This window comes from Astatotilapia calliptera, chromosome 18, assembly GCF_900246225.1.
Source record: "Astatotilapia calliptera chromosome 18, fAstCal1.2, whole genome shotgun sequence".
In the NCBI taxonomy this organism is placed as follows: domain Eukaryota; kingdom Metazoa; phylum Chordata; class Actinopteri; order Cichliformes; family Cichlidae; genus Astatotilapia; species Astatotilapia calliptera.
The window spans coordinates 34,984,391-35,006,350 of NC_039319.1; the positions used below are offsets into that span (position 1 = coordinate 34,984,391).

General features: G+C 39.7%; 1 protein-coding gene across 3 annotated transcripts; it reads right to left on the reverse strand.

Annotated features, from left to right (window-relative positions):
- Positions 1–5,928: 5,928 nt before the first annotated feature.
- Positions 5,929–14,364, reverse strand: LOC113011398 (uncharacterized). Of its 3 annotated transcripts, none has more exons than XM_026150963.1 (7): positions 14,284–14,364; positions 13,244–13,525; positions 8,392–9,189; positions 7,267–8,271; positions 7,097–7,186; positions 6,622–6,684; positions 5,929–6,064 (listed from the first exon to the last, which is right to left on the reverse strand). In XM_026150963.1, exons 2-7 carry the CDS (start codon positions 13,512–13,514, stop codon positions 6,036–6,038), a joined length of 2,256 nt encoding a protein of 751 aa, XP_026006748.1. In that variant the 5' UTR covers positions 13,515–13,525; positions 14,284–14,364; the 3' UTR covers positions 5,929–6,035. The 3 variants fall into 3 exon arrangements, with proteins under 3 accessions (XP_026006748.1, XP_026006747.1, XP_026006746.1); XM_026150962.1 differs by adding an exon at positions 13,726–13,789 and having other exon boundaries at positions 7,267–9,189; positions 14,284–14,359; XM_026150961.1 differs by having other exon boundaries at positions 7,267–9,189.
- Positions 14,365–21,960: the final 7,596 nt, after the last annotated feature.

Sequence of the window (21,960 nt, forward strand, 5' to 3'; positions counted from 1 at the left end):
GGCAGTTAGTACTGGGTGAATCCCTTCACCCATCAACTCCATCTAAGCCCTGTATTGGCTATTGGTAAGACCCACATGATCAAAGATTCAGATTAGTTAGACAGAGAGCTGATCCACACTTCCTGTGCAGGGGTGATGGGGTCCCCCAGCTCAATACTTCACTGGTTTAAATAGCATGACTACTGATGCATGAAATACATGTCCTAGGTAACACACCTCCTGCTGGAAGAAGGCACACTTGGCCTGCTTTACCTTGAGACCCTCTTTATGCAGCCTCCCCAGCACTACCTCCAACCTTTCCATGTGCTGCTTATCATGGATGTTTTAAAATAACCGGCACACACACCTCGTGAGCAAAGTGAAGTGAATTTAATAAACACATTGCAACGTGGAGAGAAACACTGTAGCCAAACTCCAGGGTGCTCTCTGACGATGGCCGCCTCCCTCACATCTTCTATACACACACAGACACTTTCAAACAAAGAAAATTCCACAACACATCACGTGAGTCTACACCTTCAGCTCAGCTCATCCTGGAAACCTTCTCTTCAGAGACAGAGAACTATGACCTTGTTTTCTGCTTAGCTGTCACCTAGAAATTTACATCCCTGATAAGCAGAAGGAGTCCCACTACCTGCTTAACATCTCCCATGAACTTACAATGGCCCGACTGTTTATGTGTATGTGAGTGATAGAGTATAAGACCAATTTGTGGTGCTATTCTACATACAACTGGTGACAATATTAGTCTACAATTACTAAAGTGATATGGTTAAAATATGTGATCAATATATCAGAAAAGAAATCTTCCACCACATGCTCAACAGTAGAAGAGAAGACCACAATGTCATCCAGATATAGGAGCAGTGACTGACACAGACAGGTCTGCTGCATCAGGAGCATCACTAAGGCCAAAAGGCATGCGTGTCCATTCAAAGAGACAAAAAACAGTTTTTGGATGATCTACCTCAGCAACTGGAACCTGGTTGTAACCACTAGCCAAATCCAATGTGGAAGACCAACATGCGCCTGTAAGAATATCTAAAGACTCCTCAATACGGGGACCAGGAAAGGCATCTTTCCTGGTCTTACAATAGGGCTTTGGAGCGTGGTGTCACGCCCCCTCCCGCCATGACAGTAGGCCAAACAAAGCACACGGAAGCGTCAGCTATGGTTCGTACGTGCTGTGTTGTCGGTTGCAACGTTAGATCACACGATAGGGAAGGCAAGAAGCTGGAAAATGGGCTCTCTTTTCATTGTTTCCCCTCCTGGAGGCAACGGGAGGGATCTCATGTATCCGATATTACTAAACGTCAGGCTTGGATCGCAGCGGTCCTACGAGCAGATATCGAGTTCTCTGCCATCCCCATTTTTTTGTTGGTTTGCTCGCAGCATTTTCTTTCCGGTGAGTTCTAAATAAATTCATATCTCGCTTAATAGGGTTTTAGTGTTATTTTGAATGCACTGAGGTCATAGATCATTAGATAAAACATCCTAATGTGCGATGCTGCAGAACCACGTCATGTTGACAGAGTAGCTTATTATTTGGCATTATTGCAGGCAAACCAGCATATGAAATATGAAACAGAAAAGAAAAGTATGTTTATCTTTTTTTATTCAAGATCTATTCACATGTACTTAGCAAGTGCATATACATGAAATGCAAACTATTTACATGGCAACGCACAGCTGGCAACCTCTGGCTGTATCTTGGTCATATGGTCAACATACTCACAACGTGGAGGCTTAAAAACGGCCAAATCTTGTACCCAACAGTTTGTGAATTAGATGTGCGCCTCCAGGAATTTATAATTTCGAAAATGATTCGCCGTGTATGCGCTGACTCCACAGACAAGGTACATGAAGATATCGGGATAGGACAACTACCGCCGTCTGGGTTTCCACTCCACTGCCTTTTTTCACACGGGTCCACATTACCGATGCACGCTATTTTTTCCAAGTACCGTCTCTTGGCGTCTGGGCGCAATCAGTCGCGATACAGCCCTTTTGATTTTAAGATGGACCGATCCGATATTACGTATCAGTATCGGTCTGATACTGACGTAAATTTCTGGATCGGATATCGGAGAAAAATAAAAAAATGTAATCCGATCCATTAACCTTGGAGATCCCTAAGGACATTTATTGTCTTTTTTATTTTTAGTTTTAAACCATCTTCACTGTGTTGAGTGGAATATAGCCAAATTTGTCAAAGAATGTTTTTTTTACTTATTTTTTTTAATTGTGGTGTCAATTCATTAAATCAGCCTAAAATGGCTAAGTTACAGCAATCCATCCACATTAGTCCCTTTGGACAAAAATGTCCACATTGAAACCCATTATAAACGCTATTTTTCACGCCAGAAAATTTACGGTCAAATCGAAAGTCAGGTCTCCAGCTTAGGTTTCGTTTTGGACTACAGGCCTTAGACTTGTAATTTTTTTATTTGTCCACCGGGTGGCGCCCTTGCTTCACATTTGACCTCTGCTGGAAAACAGCGGGCTGCTTGGACAGACCTGCCGGAAATGACGCCTCTTTTCCGGCGTGCAGCAGCGGATTCGCCCGCTGATCGTGCGGGCCATTTTTCGGTCCCTAGGACCATGAGAGGGTGCATTTTTTTTTGTAGTCAACAGGAAATGACGTATTTGTTGTCACGTGGTACCGGAAGTGTGCGCTGGAAAAAGGAGTCCGACGCAACATGCCCCGATCATCGTCGCGAGTTAACCCGGGAGAATGCACTCATTTCGGCCTCGACGAGCAGCATTTGCCGCCTGGAGACCATTTTCTGGTTCTGGAAAAAAAAATAAAAGGCGATCGAAATGACTCTTGGTGCCAATCTTTAGTCCATCTAAAGGCCTAATTATAATAACAATCAAATATTACTTCAAATGTTTTTTTGGGAAAATATTTAGTTTTTTAGTTTTTTTTTTCGTTTTTTTGTAATTTAAAGGGTTAAAACAACGAAAATATAATTAAAACTTTATATGAATATTTCAGGGAGAAGTAGTTTTAAAAGACTGACCAATTTAAAGTGAAAAAAAAAATTAATATTTAATATTTTTATTGCACTTTTTGGGCGTGGTCGATAGTGTGCATTTTATGAAATGCGCTCCTGGAAAAAAAATAAAAGGCGATCGAAATGACTCTTGGTGCCAATCTTTAGTCCATCCAAAGGCCTAATTATAATAACAATCAAATATTACTTCAAATGTTTTTTTTTTTAAATATTGAGTTTTTTTGTTTTTGGGGGCTAAAAAAACAGGGCGCTCATGAAGTAAAACTGGGATTTAAAGGGTTAAAACAACGAAAATATAATTAAAACTTTATATGAATATTTCAGGGAGAAGTAGTTTTAAAAGACTGACCAATTTAAAGTGGAAAAAAATATTAATATATAATATTTTTATTGCACTTTTTGGGGAATGGACATTTATGTCCATTAGGGATCAAGGTGGATGTCTTTTTTAGGGATCTCCAAGGGTTAAATATCAAAAAAGCACCTCACAAAACTTGCAACATGGCGTACCTCGGCTCATAACCGTAGCACGTTGCAGCAGTACGTGTCACGTGATAGAGCGGCTGTGTGTATTTGTAGCCTCGCTAGCCTTTGCTAGTGCAATCGTATGGCACACTGACTTCTGAGGAAACTTTAAATGGCACTCGCCATCAGAAAGGTTGCCTACCCCTGCCATAGAGCTTGTTCTCAAGAAGGTGTAGGGGATGTACCACCTCACTTCCGGTGACTACTTGGCGGGTGCCTGTTGCTCAGTCAGGCCTGTTCCGGGGCAAAGGGGCCAGCGGCTCGGTTCACTCTGGCACAGCTGGCTGCCGGCAGAGCCGGCGGGCGCCCCCTCTGGCTTCTGCTGCGTGGCTACTGGGTGACCCCTCATCTGGGGCTCTCCTCAGCTCTTCCCATGAGGGTGGCACGATGCCCCTCCGGTGGTCCTCCTTGGGCTCTCGCACTCTGGGGCCTCTGGATGTCTGGGGCCTGGATCTCCTCCATGCCTGCTTCATGCCCTGGGAGACGGGGCTATGGCTCTCTACACCCTCTAGCAGACCATTACATGGGGAAACCTTTTGAATACAAGCGCGCTGATTCACACAGGTGCACACAGGTGTTCACTGTTCATAGACATAAACTACACCTTTATTGGCTGCTATTTCCAAGCACATTGTGCGCTGTCGGTCCTGCTTGCTGCACAACAACATTGAATGTTTAGTATTTACTGCTGTTTACACTTAGCTAGATTAACGTGATGGTGTCGTGTTTAGTATGTTGCTTTGTTTGTTTTGCTGGTTTTCTCTTTTTCTCTCAAAAGGTGATCCAGGAGATTTGTTTTCCTCTTTCTCTTTTTAAGTTTCCTTTCTCACTGTCCCTCTTCACTCCTGTTTTTCTTTACCTTCATCTGTCTTTCTGTTTCCTATCCCTCAGTCATGTCTGTCCCATCTGTAACAACTGAAAATAAAATAAACAATAACAACAAAGGTTGATCAAATGGACTAATATGGCAAGACCGTGATGATCCATTTGGCAAAGTAAATCCATTGGGTATCCTTGTTGGTCTTCAGACAACAATTCTGATGGCTAAAGAACCAAATGGGACAGAAGAAGAAAAGAAAAAAAAAGGGTGTAGGAGTTGCCTGACATGGGACAAATTTTCATGGATAGACTTGGAGAAAATCAGGATGTCATCCAAATAAACAAAGAAAATTATTAAGAAAGGCCCAGAGGAAGATCTAAAGACATGGAGGGAGAGTCCAAGTTAACAGAAGGAGAGGCTGATTTCAAACAATGGTGATGACACCAGATAATCCAGCCAAGGTTACTGTTTTTGCTCAAGTCTGTGTTTGGGTTATGGAGGCTTAACCAGGGGTGACCAAGAACCAGAGGAGTGCAAGGTGTCTTTAAAGAGTATCAAAAAAATCTACTTAAAAGTCTGCTACACTCCTGTAACCTTGTTTCGACGTAAAATGTCTATGAACAGCCAGATCAGGGTTCATGCCCTTAAACACTTTTGAATTTGGTGATCAAATTATCAAAAGATTTGGGTCAGTCTTTAACCTTGACACCATATCAGCTCCAGAGCAACTCCACAAAGTAATTTTTGGACTGTCTAATTCATAGATTTTAGTTTACTGCCAGAACACTTGGAAACTAAGATAAACACCGCATTTCTTTCTCAAATCCTCTGTAGGACTGGTGATGTTGTCAAAGGCTTCTCTAGAGGCTGCTGTGGTTCTAGTTGGGGGGGGGGGGGGGGGGGGGGTGACGCTATCCTTTGGTTCTGATCCAGATGACTTTATCATACCTTTTAATTCCACAAGCCAATGAATGATTGCGATTTAACTGGATTAAGATTTAACATATTAAACAACTATAGATATGATGGATCTTGAATAAAACACTGTATAAAGGAGATCTTTATACAAAGGTCCATAGTTTTGTTTTCTGTAGTGACTGTTTAAATACTTTATATATTTTCCTCTTACTGTTGCTAGCGGCTCCATGAACAAAGCAAAGAGGAGGACATCCTTGCTTGGCCCCACTGAGAAGTGGGAAAATTTGTGAAAGTAAATGAGGGTAACTAGGTTTTGGTTAAGTTTATAGTGCCAATTAATAAATTGGTGTTAAAAGTAATTTCCAATTAACCCTAACATTTAATGATTGCATCAAGTGTGAATTCCAATTCTGGAGGAAAAAAAAAAAAAAAAAAAAAAAAAAAAAAAAAAAAAAAAAAGTTCTCACCTTTCTAAGCACCCAATTTCACCGCTGTGAAATTATCACTGACTTGGGGTGAATGTTGTTAAGTAACCATTGTCATTTACCTGAAGAACTGGTTAAGTTTGCTATACCAGTCAGAAACCTGTGCATCCAAAGTAATGTCTGACAAGCAAGATGGCGTAAAACAAAAAACAAAACACTTAAATCATGTTTAATACAAGGGTTTTATTGAAAAGTAAGAAACTTTTTAATGACTCAATTTAAATTAAAAACAAAAACCAAGTGTTGACTTGTGGTGAAGTGTGGTCACTGTCAGTACCGTGGGTACCTTCCACTCCCACCTGAAGGAGGAATAACCAATGCAAACTTCAGTAAGATGTGAAATTGTGGTAAACTGACACAAAACACTTTTCTACTTCTTTTCTTATGCAAAGATGCTTTGTTTTCATTCAAGCACCCCTTTCTTTTTCTAAAGACTTAACCTTCACAATTTCATAAAGTACTTTTATCTATGTCTAAATACTTTCCAACATTCACAACCATGCCGAGGATACTTGGACATGCAGACCAGAGGATCTGGGGATCAAACCATCAACTTCCCGACCTGGTCTACTAACCAGGTCCAACCTTTGTTAGCTTCCAAGATCAGATGCCATCAGCCCACCATTAAGGATATCAAGTTAATGATCTTGTGATATAGAACTGTAGTGAAACGTTATTTTATACACAATATTTACCTCAGTTTGAGTTGTGGAGTTACTGCATAATTATTGATAATGTTACTTGATCAGCTAAACAAACCAAAATGACCAATTGGTACTCAATTTTAAAATCAGATCTGCCCCATGTGAGCACAATTTTCCATCCAATGACAAGCCAGGATCATTTAGTGACTCACCTTTCAACTTCCCAGGTCTGCTTCCGTATCCATTGCAGTCTTCCTGCTGGCCGTTATGCTTTTCTGTCAACAAAGAAGTAGTGTTGTCTCTAACTTAATACGAATGACTGGTCCTACATGGCCACTCTTTCATTCAATGGCCCAGATGCATTCGGCTGCAATTTTTCATCAGGTTATTAAAGTACAGTGCGTCAGTTCTAGGTACAGTATACAACAGTGCATTCCCAAATTAAGGAGTCTCGTCTGGCCGTCAAATATATAAATCAAAGACTTGAAGCTAAGGCCATCTGAGAATAAAGTTAGCCTTGCACGTGTGCAGCAAACTTGCTCACCATGGGCATGAAGCTACGCAAGTCACTGTAGGACTGAACAAGTTTGCACTAGAAAAATGTGACAGCAAAGATACAGCGAGTCTTTTTGGGCAGGCCTTCAGATGACCCATGATTATTTTAATGTGACGCTTGCATCTCATTACCTGGACCTCTGTTTCGCCACTGACCATTCCTCTTTGAATTTTTCTGATTGCAGAATACTTCAGCTTTTCCATCATTTGCCTTTTTCCAGTCTATGGAGATAAATTACAATTAGAGCACTATACCCGCATGAAAGGAAAAAACAATTAAAAAACTAAATAAATCAGACCACCTGGATATTTATGAGGTTTTCTGTTTGATCCCACGCCTCCCTTTAACTCCTCACATAAACACTTTAGACCCTGTAGTTCAGTACACTGGATTGCACAGTCTACTAAATTTCCCTTTGATGGTGTCACTTGAGCCGTCTTCTGGTCAGTTGTTGGCACGCCCAGTTCCACATTTCTCATTTGACCATCTACTTTTTGTGCGCCAGTCGCCACCTCCATTTGTGTGTCATTTTGGAGAGTCATTTGGGAAGTGGATGAGACTTTGTCCTCTGCTGCAGAGTTAATGGGGCAGGTTTCCTTTCTCTCAACTGAGCTTTTCTCCTCTTGCTCATATATAAGAGTTCCCTGGTTTGGGCTTTGGTTAGCCTCAGGATTTGAAGACCCATGGTCATTCATCTCTTCATCACTGGAGGCAGTTAAAATTGTACCCTGTGGGGTAGTAAGTGAAGTTAAAGGATACTTTTCTGAAGGAACTGTGCTTTGGCTTTCTTCAGTTCCTTTTGTTTCAGAGACTTCAGTTTCACACACCATGTCTGGGGTCGTTGGAGGACTTTGCTTCTTAGCTGGGGTACTAAAAGTAAGAACACTTTCTGACACCAGAACAGAGTCCGGAGAAGAAAATCTTGAAGATTGCCTTCTTTCTTTAGCAAATGTACCAATTAGGTCATCTTTTTTGGTTAACCATTTACCATTGTCAGCCCTCTCCATCTCTACAATGACTTCAGGTTCAAATACACCATTCTGCTGTAGCCACTCCTTAGTAGGAATGAAAGGAGCTAGAGACTCCACAGACCAAACTGATTCATTAATATTTCTATTCATCTGACATCTACTTAAAAATGTGTGCTTTGGAGTGGTCTCTGTAGACTCTTCATGCGTCTCACTGCCATTTTCTGTCCCCTCGCGGAGTGCATTTAGTGCCTGCAGAATTTCATCTCCATTAGACAGGCAAGGTCTAACAAGTAGTTCCACAGAATCTGCATCTCTTGTTGACAGTGAAAAGGGTTCTAAAAGAGAAGGAAGTTTAAGGATCTTAAAGATCATTTCACTGTCCTTAGAACTTGAAATAACTTCGGTATCGACATCATCAGCACTGCTAACCACCACTACATCATTCTTTGGCTTACTTGGACTTTGATAAAAACCCTTTTCATGCTCCACTTCATTTTCATAACATGGAATCTCAAGATTATTTTGAAGGAGTGTCTCAGCTGCCATTGTCATCGTTTTCTGTGATGCATCACCTCCCCAGCTTAGAATGTCAGGAACAGAGACGCGCCTCTCGTTGACTTCATCCTCTTTTTGAGAAAAGCTACATACTGGCCCCATGCTATCCTGAGAACTCACTGACCACATGTTGCAATGTGCATTTCTGCAAGGAGGGATAAGAGAGGACTCCTGAACAGCACCATCCTTACATCCCTGCATTTCTTGAGTTGCCCTTCTAGATGACTGAACAGTCATCCCTGTAGGATGCACCATGTGACAGTCCTGTATGACTCTGTTTGTGCCATCCCCTTTGACCTGTTCCTTTGCCTCAGTACTGGCCAACATATAGGTCTCGACCTCAGCTGAGCCTTGTTTTTGGGAACCAGAGCTTAAGGATGAAGGAGAATTTGAGGCAGTTGCACGTCCAGAGTCTGAGCTGAGAATTGGGCATCCCTCATCATAGCCACCTCCACCTCTGTGTATGGGTTCTGTCTGGACCTCAGAATTCACAGTTTCTCTAACAGGGGTAGTATGAGGCAGGCGAATTCTGCGAGTCTGGTTTAAATTTTGAAACGATCCACAAGGAGCATGACTGTGGACTTGGGGATGAAGCAGGCGTCTATAGTCGACTGGTTGTACCTGAGGGTGTGGTACAATGTAAGCTGGAGACTCCAGGTAAGAGGGAGGGGGAAGTGGGGGCATGACCATACCATATCCTTAAAAAGAAAGAGTGAAGGTGATCATTTTGGAATAATATACAGACAGTACCACCTTACAGTTTAATTACTCTACAAGATATAAACATGTTACTGCTCTGTATGTGATGATAGGAGCTGCAGAGCCATTTCACACATGTTAGAAAGACTGAATCTTGCATGCATACATGTAGAGCGCACAAGGGGTACAGTATGGGCTCCAATTGTGGTCATAAATAATTTGTACTTTTAAATCAAATGGGCATTTGTGAACTGAGTTTTGTAACCTTGTAAACCAAAATATCAGAAAATTTTATGTTTGTGCATCTGTAGATGAGAATATTTGTGTGTGTAAAAATATTTACATAAGTTAAATTTTTTCATTAAGGTCTAGTTGCACACACAAAGCAAAAAGAAAAATACATGTAAAACTCTGCGCTCAGATTCCCTGGCTGTTTGTTACTCAGCTTACACATACAAAACTTGACCAGATTCCTTTCAGCTGATTGCGATTGACATGACATTGGCTTGTTAAATTTGGTCAATCAGAGAACAGATGGGTTTGGCTGTTGGAGAGGTGCTTTACTGAGCTTCAGGTCCTGGAAGAATAAATGCCCTTTTACTACTACTGCGCGATACCACCGATTTCCTTTCCAATCCCAAGTAAAATTCAGGGTGGTATCGATGATACTGATCCGATACACTGTACAAAAACTTAATGTTTCATGGTATTTCATGATACAATATGTAATTGTATTATGAAATTGTAATAATATAGCTTCATAATGATTACAGGACATCAGACTACTTGTTCTTATTGCTTAATAATGCAGAATTATCATATAGAAAAAAAAATCTGAACTTGTGCGCTATTTGAGCATGTTGCCTACCTGCAGGACTAAAGGACTCCGCGAGAGAAGTCTGTCTCTAGTAGCACCTGTCCCGCTCCTCCTCAACATAATCATTCTGTGATATGATTTACCGTGAGGTGTTTGACGAGGTTAGTGGTGTTGTCACAACACCTCACTGTCCTGCCACATGTATCGCAAACCGAGTCTTGGCTGTTTGTGGAGGTAAAATACAGAGGTGGGACCAAGTCATTGTTTTGCAAGTCTCAAGTAAGTCTCAAGTCTTTATCCTCAAGTCTCAAGTAATGTCAGGCAAGTCAGAGTCGAGTCTCAAGTCACTGGTGTAAAAGTCCGAGTCAAGTCACAAGTCTGAAACTTTGAATTTCAAGTCCTTTCGAGTCTTTAAAAAAAAAAAAAAAAAAAAAAAACGAAAAAATAATGTTGCAGTTATGCTAAATGTAAATATTAGACCATGTAATTTTTTAATCTGTGTTTTTCTCAACACATGACAAAATAGTGAACTTAGAAAATATACACAAATTGTGAAATTGCACCTCTTTAAAATGCAGCTCAATTAAACCTAGCTCCAAGAATAATTTTCACCGACAGTTCTGAGATAAGCTGCATGTTATTCTTGGATGCGGTTGTAGGACCAGCTTTAAAATCGCATGACAAAAATATCATACACATTAAAAAAACTGTATCACCAACGTAGCCTGGACAACATTTGCTAGTTAGATGAAGTCAGCTATCTCATCGTAGCATATTTATATGCATATTTATAATTATACGGTTCTTGGAGTGAGTGCATACACTCATGAAGTTTAGTAACTTCAGGTCACTGCAACAAGCCCAGGTACAGTTTACCGACGGATGGGTGCAGGACCTTGAAATGCACCGTGTAGAACGAAAGACCATCGTACGTATCATAAGTTTACCAGTCTCACAAATCGTCGTCATAAATACACATTCCTTAACCGTTTATTAATAGGACCTTTGAGCTCAATGGTAATTAATTAGTAGTGGAAATAATTTCTGGTAGCATCACAGAAATGTAGCAGTGACAACAATATTGTATGCTGTAATCGTACTGGGCAATTAGTGATACAAAAAACCTGTTTTATCCTGTGAATAAAAGTATATGTTTTTGTTAATGTACCATAATAACAGAAGCGAAACGCAATATTGTGTCAGGACAATTCACTATTTATGCACAATAAATAAAGGAGCATAGCGCGACAATTTCTGTTCAGCGACAGACTTGCTTGTAACCTATATCACCAATTATGTTAAGAAAAATGACGCATTAACTACAACAGCAGACTGACCTTTGTGTAAATGCTTGGAGCAGACTAACCTGTGAGCTGGAGGGTTCTAGGACGTTATATTTGATCTTTGAATGGCTGCAATCCAGTCGCCTCTTTGTTACTTCGGAAACATGGCTCGAACAATTTCTCTTCAACGACGTAATCCGATAACAACCGATCTCTTTACCCGTCGGCTTCCCGTGGCTGTCATGCGACCGGCTATTGCAGTTAATAATACAACAGCTTCTTGACATTTTTGTGTTTTTTTTTTTATCGCTGTGTAACTGATTTCAATTGAAAGCCTGCGTGCACTAGTACCGCTTGCCACGAGTTCCCAGAATCCTTTGCGGTTCTACCCGTGAATGACGTCACATTTTCAATCTCTATATAATATACATGTTAAATTTTATATTTGGGGTAAAATATCAAGTCTTTTCAAGTAAACCGGTTCAAGTCCAATTCAAGTCCCAAGTCATTGGTGTAAAAGTCCAAGTCAAGTCACAAGTCTTAGAACATTTTTTCAAGTCAAGTCTAAAGTCATAAAATTAATGACTCGAGTCTGACTCGAGTCCAAGTCATGTGACTCGAGTCCACACCTCTGGTAAAATACGTCCACATATGACTCCGTTTACGCTCAGCCATTGTTGTGAGTGCGCACGCCAGGTAGTGATGTGCCAATCATGACCCAATCGTTCAATACCGCCCCCTGGCTCACAGCTCAGTGGACATTTAGATGAAAATATATTTGACACATTTGAGGAAAATACTAATAAAATAAAAGTAAAATAAATGTTCCCTTTAGAAATCTTAAATTATTTTTGCTCTATAAAAATAGTTGTTTTTCAATCACTCATCTTAGCAGTAGGATTTACATGAAAAGAGAAACATTAAGTTTGAGTGAAAATGTACATTTTTTGCACTCTGGGCAACTGACTCAGTGACTCAAACCCGATTCATTTTGGTGAGCGACTCATTCAAACTCGATTCAGTAATAAGAATAATATACTATACTTGGCCACTAAGGCCAGGGGCTGCGACACATTTCTACAGCCGTATTTTGCATATGACTATGAAAGGCAGAAAAGGAAGTAGTTCCTTCCAATTTGGACGATCCGAATGATAGTTTCTTTCCACTGTGTTCCTGCAAATTTATCCCAAAGTACTAAAATATCGATATTTTAATATGAGAATCGATTCTAGAACAAATTACTGGTATCAGAAGAATCGATGTTTCAGTATCGATCCGCACACCACTACCTTTTACATGCCAACCCAGCATTTTCAGTTTTGTGGAAAAAGAGTCTTCACTAGTGGGGATAGTTACAAAGCTTTCTTTGTTATGAATTAGCGATAAACAAATTCTGGATACTTGGCGCTTGTTTAGCATTAGCAGGACATGCTGCATCCGCTGTGAAAGGACCTTCATGCTGCGCACACTGACTCACAGCAGTGGTCCCGGGTCAGCCCTGACGTTGTGTTAGACTAATCCTAAAGTACAAATGGTATTTCTAGCCACTGATATAACAAAACTTTACCCTTTCAACAGCTACTGAAAGGCTTGTATGACCCCTATGGGATATTTACAAAGACATCCTCCAGGTTCAAAATGAAGAACAAGATTTGTTCTTGTAACTTTAAACTAGCACGCAAGTGAAGGGACTTTAGCGCAGAGTTTTACACGTAGTTTTTTTGCTTTGCATGTGCAACCAGACCCCCCCCCCCCCCACACACACACACACACAAATTCTCATCTACAGATACGCAAACAAAATGCAGATATTTTGGTTTACAAGGTTACAAAACCCAGTTCACAAATACGCATTTGATTTACAAGTACAAATGATTTATGACCACAATTTGAGTCCATAGGCACAGCACCAATTTAACATATTTATAAACTAATGAAAATTCTCAACTTACCCATGCCTAGGAAGCCTGGAAAGGGATTATAAGGCAAGGGCATGGGCCACTGGTATTGGAGGAATGGGGGTAGCGGTGGAGCATGAACATAAAAGAGAGGTCTAGGAAAGACAGGGTGTTGAGGATGAGATGGTCCAGGATCTTGGCTGGTGCTGTGTAGTCCTGGATCTTGCTGTGCAGAGTTTGCAACGTCAGCGTTAACTTGAACGTGTGGGTTCGCTCCACTTGGCCCTTCAGGAGCCAGAGGAGGCGTGTTAACCGCTGCTGCCATGTTCAGTCAACCTACATGGAAGGGGTGTCAGTTATGAATCTATGTTGTATTAATAGGAACAGTTTAAAAAACAATTTTAAAAAAGGAAAAGACATTTACTACCTGTAAGACAAATCTTAGAGACATTACACACAGGGAATGAAGGTCATTATTCTTCATTCAGCATATGCCATACAGAAACATTACCACATACAAGGAGAGAGTAAATGACCTGGTTTGGAAAGAGAGAAACCTGCGCTGTGGTCTTCAGCCATCATCTCTCAACCCAGTGGGATCTATGACAGATTTGATACAGCCCAAATCCTTACTATGGCACCAAATTTTCATTTAGTTTGAAGCTGTGTGTTTGTAACTCAAAAAACCTGTACACCATTGTCAATTTAACATTTCTGCAAGGAGCAGCATCAGGTTTAAGTGTTCAGAAGGTTAACAGTTTAAGAAATACATTAAGTTGGCTTGACAGTAGTGTTCATACATCAGCTGATTTCTTGAAAAGAAAAAAAAAAGTGGGCTATAGTGTAAGATTTAGGACCCACCATGGGATGATCAATGAAATGGAACACATTTGCAAAGATAAACAGCATTTTCTATCCAAGCCTAATTAAGAGAATAAATGAGTCAGAAACAGAAAACCAAAAGGACTGAACCTTGAAACCAGCAGATGGAAAAAGCTCATCAGTCATTGTGATACTAGCACCATTCAAAATCCTGCTTTGATACATTTTAAAAAATATATAATAAAATATACATATATATTTATCAATTTTACCTTGTCAAGGACCTGAATGGTTAACTGACAGAGCAAACACAAATGAAATAGAAGTGGGGATGAACACCTGATCTTAAGTAGCTCCTGATTAGACACATGTGTCTACTGTGTGCTGATTTGGAGTTTGCAGCAGGTCTCTAACACTAAGATGTCTTGTTAGACTGACATCTAAACACTAGATGGAGCCAAACTTCAGACAAATGATGAATCTAATGAGGCTGTTCTGGCAGATATATAGATTTCAGTCTTCTATGAAACATTTGCTACAATTACATCTGCATACTTTTTTGCACTGAAGTGTCAGAAAACTAACCTGTGCTCATATAAGCCATTTCATCATACACTAACTTGGTGGCAAAAGCCCAAAGTATGATACTGGGACATCGGTTGCACACAGTCCAAAAGTAGCCACCAAAGTGATATTCTACCCCTTAAAATGATAAAGAAACTATAAATATTGACATGCCAGGAAATCTATTTAAACACTCTTCTGCCATGTTAAGGATCCCATATGTGTTGGATTATGTAATTTTAGATTTTAACCCTTCTTTGTCCTTAACACAGGATTACCACTGCCCCAGAAAATATCCTCTAATGCTGTCCACAGAAGATAAACTCTGAAAAGGTCCATATCTGATCTCAGCAGACATTTACAGAACAATCAAGCTATCTTGTGAGGTTTCTTTTGCTGTTTTATCAGTGTCAATATTGGTACTTCAAACACAAGGAGAAGGAAAAGCTTGTACTGTCAATGTGACCTTTGAGAAGGTGCATAAGCCAAGACCCCAAGCACATGGACTAGGGCAGAAAAGATTTGTTTAATACTAAATATCTATGATATCTACTTTACTTTCAAAATAGATTCCTATAAGTGATGCACGGATCATTGGTGGTTTAATGTAACATTTCAAACAGAATGTACATCACGTCAGAAAACTGCAAACACAATGACCATCTTTTATATGTATATATATATATATTAGAGATGGCACGATACCACTTTTTTATGTCCGATACCGATACCGATATCATAAATTTGGATATCTGCCGATACCGATATGAATCCGATATAGTGTTTTTTAATCAACAAAACTGTTTTTTAAAATATCTTGCTGCATTTTGCAAGTCTGCAAGTTCATACTCAAGTTTAAAACAACAACTACACTAAAGCTATTCTGTTATACCTGTATACAAAAAAAATATTTCATAGTTCAGCAATACTGATCAATCTAATAAACTTAGACCTACACCATCCTCCCTATTCTGGTATTTTAAAGAGTACTTAGCGTAAATATTAAGCAACCTAACTAATAGGGTTCCAACTCCCAGCAACAACAAACATAAATAAATAAAAAATAAGGAACCACCCCTCACGCGCCACCTCATGATGCTTAATCGACGTAATCAACCTTAATTTGATGCAGTGTGAAAAAAAATGCACAGAAATCAATTATTTTTCAAGAAATATTAAATAGATTCAACATCTTTCTTCAACAAAATTGCAGACTGCACAGATGGTACCTTCCCAAAGTAAAAAGTACTATAGCTTACTAGGGTATATATTAGACTTAATAGTCACTATATACAGTAATTGACTTCTATTCATTTTACATCAAATTAAAACTTTGGGTGTCAGATAATTATTTATTAAAAGCTTGACATTTTAAATGAGAATAAGAAAGAAAAGTATGTCTTTGTGCCCCCTTTTCCCAGTTAATGCCCTATCGGCCCCCCTGGCTAAACTTTGCTAGATCCGCCCCTGCACAGTTACCAGCGTCAGCTACGTAGAAAAAGATCCTCGAGTAGAAAGTAAGATTAAATACATTCTAACAACAGCTGATCAAGCTTAAACGTGCTGCTGTTGTTCAGCCGCTGGTTTCCTCTTTCTGGTGCAAAGTGGGCCAAAAACAAACAAGAGAGACGGACTCGCGACAGAAAAGCCGATCAGCTGATCATTTAAGCAGTTTCAAGATTGAAGTAGCAGCCGGAGAGCGAGAGGCAGTCGCTTGTTAAGCTTAACGTGGGAATGCGTTAAAAACATTCAGAGATGGACTTACACACTTGCTTTACTTCTCTTGGGGATAACTTTGTCGGAGATGAAATGCCGGGTAGCTAGCGAAGCTCCACATGCTATCCAGACCACCGACAGGTCCCGCATGCCACAGCTGCTCTATCACGTGATGCATACTGCTCCGACTGCTAACGTTCTGAGGTGAGTTACGGCGTGTTGCAAGTTTTGTGAGGTGCTTTCGTGATATTTAATGGATCGGATTACATTTTTTATTTTTCTCCGATATCCGATCCAGTAATTTAGGTCAGTATCGGACCGATACCGATACGTAATATCGGATCGGTCCATCTCTAATATATATATATATATATATATATATATATATATATATATATATATATATATATATATATATACATACATATACATACAACACATCATAACCTATTTGCTTTTTTTCAGTCTTATCCCAAGAAACACAAATGCCCAGCGCAACAATAATATTATTTAGTAATATTATTTATTATTTGAATACGGAGCAGGATTACTGGCTGTGTAGATATAAACACAAAAACATCAAATGTGCCTGAGTTCATAAGAATTTCTTGCAGGGTGCCACTGTTCTCACTTTATAAATCTGCCTAGAGTAGTATGTTGATAAAACTCTCATCTTAGAACACCCAGCAGATAAGCAGAGAAGCAGATTATGGATCAGCCTAACTTGCCTCCTGACACCTGATATCAATGTCATAATAGCAAATGGAACTACAAATGCCCTTAAAGACTGTTTTCACAAAAAGCTGCAGAGCTGCAGAGAGGAGGATACAGCATGCATTAATACAGATTCCAGTAACACTTTATAACATGACCTGCAAATAAGGCAACAGTTCTTACGCACATTTTGCAGGCAGCGAGTCAGGTTTTTGCAGGAGACAATGAAACAATCACACTGTAAGACCCACCATTTAGGCTCAACAAGTACAACGTACTTTCTGGAATGCGAGGCGTATTATGGAGTCACCTGCAAGATCTGTGAAACAATGAAACAACTACACTGTTGGACCCACAACTAAGACAAAAGTAGCCTGTAAATTCCATGTAATTTTGTGTAACAATTGAGGTTTTTGAAGGAAGCAATAAAATAATTACACTGTAAGACCACAGGTACCTGTAATTACAGGTAGTTGCTTTTGTACACCAAACAATAGAATAATTGCACTGTAAGTAAAATTAATTACAGCAACAGTAGTTTTATGTACTGGGTTATTTCATGGTAAATTTCCAGAAAATCAAACAATATTTTCCATCTTACATCTTAAGTACCCTGTACTTTCCAGGGCGCGGGCCATATTATGGAGTGACTTATCCTTGCCTAACATCCAGGTATTTTATATCAAAGGACACTAAGAAAGGATTTCCTGCACCAAATCCAGCCAACACTGTAGCCTGCATTGCAATTAGGCATGAAATCTAGGCAACTGGCTAAAAAGAGAGCTGGAAAGGATTTACAGGTCACTATTATGGGGGTGATCGTGGCTCAAGAGTTGGGAGGTCGCCTTGTAAACGCAAGGTTGCCGGTTCGAGCCCCGCCTTGGACAGTCTCGGTCGTTGTGTCCTTGGGCAAGACACTTCACCTGTTACCTATTGGTGGGGACACAGTTACTATAGATCATCAAAGCTATGGCATTAAGGAAACAAAGCTGTAAAAAACTTACAGTGTTAGATATAAGTCTAGTTTTTTTTAATTATTTTTTTTATTTTTTGGTTTATTTTTTTATTTTTTTCCCCCTTTAAGTCTAGTTTTTACATTAATTTTGTAATGCAGCTTCTAAAATTATTGCAGTTTCATATCACTTGCATGTGTATCCCTTGTAAGAAAGAACATTTAAGGGTTACTGAGAATGGTCCAAAAAAGAGAAGCTATCCAGTGAGCAGCAGTTCTCTGTGTGAAAATACCTTGTTGATGTGGATCTTTCTAGCAGGAAAAGGCATTGCCAAATCTAGAATCTTAAATAATCGCAAACTGATTCTTAAAACATGAAAATAAGTTCACTGTATTTTGCAGCTGTGGCTGTGTTACCTTTTTTCTGCGGAATTTGCATGTTATCGGCATATGCTGCCATCAGGATTTCGGCCTCAAGCGCTGTGAAATACATTGACCGCGCCTTCTTTCCCTCCGTCTCCATGGTGACTCGCTTAATCTGTGCTCCACTAATCAGGGCTTTATGTATCCTCGTGCGCGCGCTTAACTTGGAGTTAAAACAACTCCGCGTTGACTGAACTAATTGTTATCAGCCTTTCTGAAACCGAATATTCCGAGTTGGACAGTTCGGGGTTACTCAACCCTGAGTATCGTTTTTCACTCTGAGTTTTCTAAACCGGCTTCCTGAAATAGGGCCCTGCAGTGTGAACGTAGCCTTAGAGCCTCAGTAGCATCAGGTGTCCATTTCCTGACTGTAACTTTAGTATCACAATGTCTCAGCAGACAGGATTTGTAATAAGAGAGAAACATAATTGAAGTCTGCTGATATTGTGAATATGGATGTTTAGTCTTTATCCAGTTTCAGTGGGTGGTGCTTGTGTGTACTGTAACTGTTTTCAGTAAAAGGCAGCAAGGAAGGCTGTTTTATTTGATGCTGGCTAGGAGGCGGGTGAGGAGCGTTCAGCTCCAAGAGCCGGGTTCTGACCAGCCTCCCTTGCTAGCAAGTAAAACCGGTTAAAGGTGTTCGTTGTTTGTTCTTGAATGTAAAAATTGGAAATTGTGCACTGCTACAGAGGATTGTTGATCAGTAAAATCTAGAGCTGTAACCACTTCAAAATATTGACCTCAAGTCATACTTCATAGATCAGGAAATAGATGTACACTACCAGTGAAAGGTTTGGACACACCGTCTCATTTAATATTTTTTCTTTATTTTTATTGCTTTCTACATTGTAGAAACATACTGAAGACATCAAATATATGAAGCAGGATATATGGAATTATGTAGCAAAGAGAAAAACAAAAGAAATTCCTTTACAGGCAACCTACATTCAGGTGACCACCGGTCTGCCTTGTCAGGGTTCATTTGTGGAATTTCTTGCCTTGTAAATGGGGTTGTATGGGCTCAAATTGTGGTCATAAATATTTTGTACTTGTAAATCAGGATTTGTATGCGTAAAAAGAATTTGTGTGTGCGTAAAAAAGATTTGTATGTGGACTTAGCCAAAAAATACGTGTGAAACTCTGCGCTCAAGTTTCAAGTTACAAGTATGAATTTTGACCCTATTTTTCTTCCTTTCATCTGATTGGTCAATGTCATGTCAATCACAAATTTAACAATCCAGTCAGAGAACAGATGGGTTTGGCTATTATGTCCACACACAATAGCCAAACCCATCTGCTTGCGGCACAGGGAGGAGAGGGCAGGGCGGCGGGAAGCAGCATCTAATAACCAACTCGCAAAATAAAACAAAATGAAAACAAACCAACAAACACGAAAACACCAGACATCATGATACAGACTTATAATTTGCACCGATGTTTTTTCGAAATTCTGTACGCGAAAAGTGAGCGCGAGAGCCCTCGGTGCGCCTGTGTAACATAGTTAAATAGAGTCGAAGTTAAATCCCGCTAAATGGGACATTGGCACCACCTACTGTTGAAAAAGTCACCCTGCAACATTCACAAAGGGCAAGGGATTCTGGGTAATCCTCAGAATAATGGAGGATTCCTGCAAGGTAAGGAATGTGCAAATGTCGGGGGGAAGAAAAATCATATCGCAGGTTGTTAAAGTAATACAGTCTGACCCGATTATTTTTGTTGTTTATACATCATTTGTTGCGGGTCATTTCTCCAGTCTTTATGTAGAATTGAGTGCATGTTTAGGTGAGATTTCTTTATTGGGAAGAGAGGAAACAAAATGGGAGCATAGCTAACTCTGTTGTAGCTTTCCCGTTTAGATTTTGTGCTGATTGCCCACGACATTAAAAGGAGAGCATTCTAACCATTGCCTTTTTGTTGTGAATGCAGACCAGAGAAGACACTACACAGAGGTCACACCTGCTCGCTGCTGAAGTCAAAGTAAACTTTATTGTCATCTCCGCTACAGACAGTAAGAAGAGTAAGAAAATAAATATACACTTTAGGACTCGTGGTAAAGGGATCAATAACAATTTAAAATGTATAATTTACAGTTTGATGATTTAAAGTCACACACACAACCCGTCGAAAGGGGAGGGGCTGCTTCCAAGTAGAGCACATTTCATTCATAATGTTGTAAATGATGTATTCATGATTTGAATCCTGGGTTGTGCAAAATCCCAGAAATACACCTTAGACAAAGTGAATCTGTGAACTAAGGTGTAGGTCTGTTAGGTTATGTTGTGGTGATCCTCGGGTTGGGGGATGGGTGTTCACACTGGAGTGCAAAATGAAACCCAATGGAAGATGGACAAGAAAAGTTCAAAGCCGTCAGGTGCTCAGCTTAGAAAAAAATAGAAAAGAAGAGGAGGAGAAACGAGCAAAAGATGCAGGTAAGCAGATGTGTGATTGGATCATGGCAGGTCATCCTGAACCAATCAGAATCAGAATACTTTATTAATCCCTAAGGAAATTATGTGGGTTACAGTTGCTCCAAGAAGAAATGGTAAAAATAGTAACAGTAACAGACTAAACTCCAAACAATACATTATGTTACAGATTTTAATATTAATTAGTCTTTGTCAGTTGTTGATTTGTCCTGTTCTCATTGTTTGACGAATTATGATGGCTGTTTGGTAGCTGTTTGCATACAATGCATACTCTCTCTCTCTTCGTGTGTGTGCTTCTCTGGTGAATTTCAACAGTTTTATGTTAATGTACAATCTTTAATATGTTTTATGTCTGTGTGTGTGTGTGTGTGGGGGGGGGGGGGGGGGGCAGAGGGAGTGTTATCCTGGGGCGCCGAACAGGCTAGGACCGCCACTGCATGTTAGGGTTTGAGTCTGATAACTATGTTTTGAGAAATGTTGCTCATTCTGTACCTAGAGCCTGGAGTCACTAGATAAAAATGGAGCCTCACCCACGCAGCCAACCCTAAACAAGATTATACACGTGCAGCATGTGACAGAAAACCAAGACATGATGACACTATGGATTAGCAGACTGAAAGTAGGAGACCTAAGATCGTGCAATAAACATTTGAAAGATCAAAAAAGGCACACAGAAATAGTCTTCCCTTCAGATTAGGTCATAACGCACACAGTTAATTAGTACTTATCTTAATCAATAGGCATACAAATGTGATTCTAAATACTTTGGTAATTATTTACTTAGACTTTTTAAATCACACTGCTAACCATTACTAGCTCCGAAATAACTGGTTTGTACTTGACATAATAATTTAGAAATAGTTAATCCAACATTTATAAAGTATGAAAGTGTTATTATTAACCATCTTATATATGAGCTTTTTAATGCCCCCTGTTTTAAATGTTACCCAAAAAGTCAAAATGTTTGCATTTATAAATGTTGATAAACTCGTTTCCTGGTGAGCCAACACCTTTAAATTGTATGTTTCTTAATATGTAATGGCAAAACTCGAATCGATAAAGGTGATCACTAATTGGCTCTCTGGACCAAAATGGCTGTTTAATAATAAAATTAAATAATCAAATTTGTTTTGAAAACGCAACAGATCTGCTTT

What these genes read in the sequence shown, in the direction of transcription:
- LOC113011398 (XM_026150961.1), bottom strand. Translation starts at nt 13,514, where the DNA reads ATGGCAGCAGCGGTTAACACGCCTCCTCTGGCTCCTGAAGGGCCAAGT. An exon ending in TCCAGGCTTCCTAGGCATGG is followed by an intron (nt 9,190 to 13,243) that starts GTAAGTTGAGAA and finishes TTTCTTTTTAAG; the next exon opens with GATATGGTATGGTCATGCCC. An exon ending in CAGACCTGGGAAGTTGAAAG is followed by an intron (nt 6,065 to 6,621) that starts GTGAGTCACTAA and finishes TTCCTCCTTCAG; the next exon opens with GTGGGAGTGGAAGGTACCCA.